Genomic DNA, 5353 nt, shown 5'->3' with positions numbered 1-5353 from the left:
ATTTTCATATCTCTGGAGATAGCATATTTTTACTCCCCCCTCTCTCTCTCTCTCTCTCTCTCTCTCTCTCTCTCTCTCTCATAGAGGTTAGGAATTCACTAGGCAAAGATATTGTTCTTCCTTATTGAATAAATCTCATAAATCCGTAAAAATTTGTTCAGGCCATGCGAGCCGAAAATCGTGGTTAGTACTCGCATTTGTTTAAATTCCTCCATAAAAGATACGCACATGGTAAATTCCATTAAATTTTTCCAGTAAACAAACCTTAAGAAAAAAAGGAAATGTCCATTCATTCTTTCCCTCAGAAGAGAGGAACATCTACTGAAATTTATCAGTCATCTCATTAAAATTTGTGCAAAGATTCACTCAGCCAGGTGTCAGCTGAGACTGCGTTATATTTGTTCGCTGTATTTATTGGTTGTTTCTCTTCACACACACGTGCTGCGCTGTCCCCTGTCCTATGGGGTCGCTAAAGTAAACAAAATCAGATCTCTAGAATAAACTAAATATTTCCTTTTTCCCTCAATCATGTGAGATGTCGCTGGCAGAAAATTTGCCCATGCATGGTAAACTACGAATTTTTTTTGTTTTTTTTGTTTGCGTACTCGTCATGTTCTACTGAGTTTTAATTTTGAGCTTTTGAAATAAGCACATTCTTTTGTCGTCGCATTTTATGCATATTTTTTTCTCTCTCTTAGCCAACGAACCAGCTACACTGCTTCTCTCACATTTAATTGAGCATATTTAGAAGTAACTGTTCCTATTTGCTTAGAGCAGTACAATTTTATAATATTTGCTGCCACCGCCAGCATAAGCACTCCTTCAGGCACTGTAATCATTGATGTGAGCAAGTAAAAATTCAAAAGCTTATGAAGTGGTATCCAATTCTACGTAAGCCTTTTATTTTAATTCCGCCAGGTCTGACAATTCTCTGCAAATCATTATTTCAGGCTTGTGTCAAACCTTGTGCTAAAAAACTCCAAGTCCATTTCGAGACTTTATATTCGTATATTTCACACACATCCAAGTCATGCAGGGCTGATTATTTCAGTTCATTAAAACAACCTTAAGTCTTCTTGGACATACTGAATTAGTTCATTAGAACAACTTTGAGTCTTACAAGAATCCAAATCGCTCACTTAGCACAAACCCTATGTTCTCAGGAACCCAGTTAACCACATTCAACATGCACTAGCCGTTGTTCCCCGGAACACCTTAATTTCACGCTATCGCCGGCCAAGTCCATGCGTGACATAAAATCCGGTTACGCCCTTTGAGACGCATTAAAATTCATTCATCACGAACAAACTAAGTCTCATTCAGACATATTAAAATACGTTCATCACAAACAGGCTAAGTCTCATTCAGACATTAAAATTTGTTCATCACAAACAAAGTCTTATTCAGACATATTAAAATTCATTCATCATGAACAAACTAAGTCTTATAGACATATTAAAATTCATTCATCATGAACAAACTAAGTCTTATTCAGACATTAAAATTCGTTCATCATGAACAAACTAGGTCTTATGCAGACATATTAAAATTCATTCATCACGAACAAACTAAGTCTTATAGACGTACTGAAACCAGTTCATCACGAACAAACTTGAGTGTTTTTAGACATATTGATTATTTAAAGGGTCAAGCCCATATAAGCGTTATCTCAAGATGTCTACAGCATCCAGAGTACAGCAAAATGAGGACTTCAAGTTCTACATGTCTGCTGGAAAGGATGTGGAACTGTCAGGACAAGCCCGGAGAGGTTGGGTCCAAGAGAGAGCAGACAATGCCAAGTGGAAAGAGAGGCAGAAAGACAAGAGAAGGAGAAAGAAAGAATAGCCCGGGAGAAATGAGAAGAGGCAGAAAGACAGAAGGAGAAAGAAAGAATAGCCCAGGAGAAACGAGAAGAGGTAGAAAGGCAGGAGATGGAGAAAGAAATAGCTCATCTGCTTGCAATGACGGCCCAAAGCGTGTGCAGCACCCCAGCGCCCTCTCCACATTCAACTCTCAGCAGTGTAGGCTCCCCTGAAGAAGTGTCCCTGATCCTGGGATGGCATGTTGAAGAGAAAGGTCCCATTGCTTTCATTGCTCTCCCTCCTGAGGATCAAGGAAATCTTGCCCTTGTCTGCCAAGCCATTATAAAAGCTTTTGAAATAATTCCTGACTGTTGGAGGAAAAGGTGGTGAAATATGCCCAAAGAATCAGGCCAAACCTGGTCTGAGTGGATCTTCAAAAAGACCCAGGCCTTAAAACAATGGCTACAATCTCTCAAAGCCACTAGTGTGGAGGACATCCTCAAACTCTTCCAGTTCGAGGATTTCTTATTTTATGCCCCGCCAGCTCTTGCCGCCCATCTATGCAACAAGGCGTCTAAGACAGTGGTCGAGTGCTGTCGCTGGGCTGACAACTGGGACACCAGTCATCCTCATCTTAGTTCCCACGGAAGAAAATTATATCCCTCTTCGCCTGCCTCATCCAACTTTCAGCACCCTCTTAAACGTCGGCAAGCCCCAAAGAAACCAGTGTGTGGACATTGCAAAAGTGTTGGGCACCCCAGGAACAGTGCAGCTTGAAGGCTGAGAACCAGCCAGCAAAACCCCAAACCAGGGCTGCACAGAGCAAACCCACTCATACTCCTGGGAAAAGGGTTACAAACCCTCTAGCTACCAGGGAGCAAGACCCAGAGAGATTGTGGCAAGGAGGGCCATGGATCCTCAAACTTTAAGCACTGCCCCAAAAACAATCCCCATAGAGCAGTTCAGAACGTTGTCCACTCAAGACAACCAACTGAGTGGTTAAGCCTTGAAACTGTAACAGTTGCATCCCTCGATGGTTCCATTCCCCCTCCGATGTTGCCGAATATAGTAGATGCTGGTGCAGAGGTTAACCTCATTGACCGAAATGAAGTGACTCCCGGTGGTACCATCCGGAAGGACAAAAGAATGACCATCTCTTGGACCTCTCGCGAGGAGGAGCATTTTTTCGGGGTCAACCAATCTCTTGCCACTGGATGCCCCTTACTATTGGGCTAAGACCTGGTCCAGTGGAGGAACTCCACCGTCCCCCTCAGGTGTATGACAGCTATGACTCCTGAGCAGCCCAAGGAGACAGACCCTCCATCCAATGAAGGCTCCTTCTCCGACGACATCAACCTCGCAGAAGTTCCTTGGCTGCATAAACAGCCGGGCACCGCTCAAGAAGAACCCCCTTCTGAACCTGCCGTTGCTCTCCTGGTCATGGGAGTGGATGCCTCCACTGCCTCGTTGAGCCGAGAGCAACTCATTTGGGAGCAAACTGAAGATGTCACCCTGTGGTGCTACCACTCAGAAGCGGCTACTGCTGAGGATGACATTAAGGACATGACCAAGGACGACTTCCTTCTTGAAGATGAAGTCCTCTACCAGGGGAAGTTAGAACCTGCTCCCATCCTCCACCGATGCATGGTAGTTCCTTCATCTCTACAGCCCATTCTCCTATGGCTGGCCCATGGCCTTGGTGGACATTCGGTGTCGCCCTGACGGCCTGTGCCCTCGAAGGAAAGTTCTACTGGCTGGGCATCTGTAAGATAGTTAAGGCCTTCATTGCCTCCTGTCTAATGTGCCAGATCACTGGAAATCCAAATGAGGTCGTGTCTAAGGCCCCACTGAGAAAAATCCCCTCAGTGGGAGTCCCCTTCAAGACTGTCTGCCTGACAATTATAGATCACTTCATGTGGTACCCCTAAGCAATACCTGTCAGGAGCGAGAGCTCAAAGAATGCAGTGAAAGCCCTCATCCAGTTTTCCTGCTGTTTTGGATTCCCTGGAACCCTTCAGACAGACCAAGGACAGCACTTTTGTCACAGTAGTTCTATGACAGTATGGCTAGCCATGGTGTCTGGCATATCCATTTGACCCCATACCCTCCAGAGAGTCAGGGTATAGTGGAGAGATCCCACCAAACCCTGAAATCAAGATTAGCCAAACTTGGTCACGAAGATGGGACAGATTGGGAGGAGAATCCTAAAATTAAGATTAGCCAAACTTGGTCACGAAGATGGGACAGCCTGGGAGGAGAACCTCCCCTACGCTATCTTCGCCATTTGGCAAGCACCTTTGGATACACTGGGATACAGCCACTTCGAGTTGCTTTATGCCCATTCCACCCACGGCCCCCCTTGACATTCTGTATGAGGCCTGCCCTTATCCTTCCAAGGTCGAATGGGGTACGGATCTCCCACCCATCCAGAGGAAACTCCAAGCTGCCTGGGCAGTCGCCCAAGCAACCGAAGCTGAAACATAGCAATGGGTCAAGTTGGAATTTGACAAAGAGGCAACTTAGTTCTCGTCCTCCAGACAGGAGCGACATGCCCCATAGAGACCCAGTTTATGGGGCCTCATAAAGTTCTAGGGAAGCGCAGGTACCTCAGTTGCTTGGTAAATTGCGGCAAGAGGAGGGCCAAGAGGCTCCATATTAATTTATTAAAGCCGTACATTCCCTCGAGGAAAGGGCAACCGAGAGTCAACCAACTACGATGGGTGCGATAGTAAGCACTGTGTCTGTAGTGCCACCCCCAACCTCTAATTCAGAAATCCTGCTCCGCCTCGAGATCATCACCCTGGGGCTGGATGACACCAAGAGAGAAGAAGTGTGTCAGTTACTAGCTGACTTTCCCGATATTACCCAAGACACGTTCGGGTGCACGAAGGAAGCCAAGTGCACCATGAAAGTACTTAAAGGGGTCCACCCAATAGTGCAGGGCTATTATAAGACAAACCCTGATAAGGTCCAGAAAATAGAGGAACAGGTCAAGCTCCAACGCGAGCTTGGCCTGATCGAAAGAAGCAACAGCCAGTGGCCCTCATCTGTCATATTGGTCCCTAAGGAGTGTGGGGGGAGACAGGCTCTGTATCGATTACAGAAAATTAAATGGTGTAACCCAGCCTGAGCCCTACCCTTTTCTGAGAATGAAACCTTGCCTAGACAGCCTCAGGAGTGCTCGTTACTTGAGCAAGATTGATCTCGAGAAAGGCTATTGGCAGGTACCTCTAGCAGAGGAATTGTGCCCACTTACTGCCTTCATTACTCCCAAGGATTTCTACCAGTATAAGGCCATGCCATTTGGGCTGAAGAATGCCCCGACCTGCTTTCAGCGGCTTATGAATAGAATCTTGGATGGTACTGAAAACTGTGTCGTCTATCTCGACGACATAGTGGCCTATGCAAACTCTTGGGAGGAACATTTGTCTATCCCCCACCAGATCCTACTAGCCTTCGAAAAACGAACCTTGTTATCAACCTCAAGAAATGCCAGTTCAGAGTGGGAGAGATCATCTATCTTGGTCACCATGTCGGAAGTGGAAAACTAA

General features: G+C 45.8%; 1 protein-coding gene across 1 annotated transcript; it reads left to right on the top strand.

Moving 5' to 3' along the window:
- Nucleotides 1-4518: 4518 nt before the first annotated feature.
- Nucleotides 4519-4932, top strand: LOC136835721 (uncharacterized). The gene has a single exon (XM_067099581.1). The coding sequence runs from the start codon at nt 4519-4521 to the stop codon at nt 4930-4932; it is 414 nt and encodes a 137-aa protein (XP_066955682.1).
- The last annotated feature ends 421 nt before the right edge of the window (nt 4933-5353 follow it).

The sequence above is a fragment of the Macrobrachium rosenbergii genome, chromosome 55 (genome assembly GCF_040412425.1).
Source record: "Macrobrachium rosenbergii isolate ZJJX-2024 chromosome 55, ASM4041242v1, whole genome shotgun sequence".
Classification (NCBI taxonomy): domain Eukaryota; kingdom Metazoa; phylum Arthropoda; class Malacostraca; order Decapoda; family Palaemonidae; genus Macrobrachium; species Macrobrachium rosenbergii.
Note: the sequence above shows the minus strand (reverse complement) of the source record. Positions and strands in the feature narration are given on the sequence as shown.

Bases quoted from the DNA above. Each gene is read 5' to 3' on its own strand.
- LOC136835721 (XM_067099581.1), top strand. From the start codon at position 4,519: ATGGGTGCGATAGTAAGCACTGTGTCTGTAGTGCCACCCCCAACCTCT.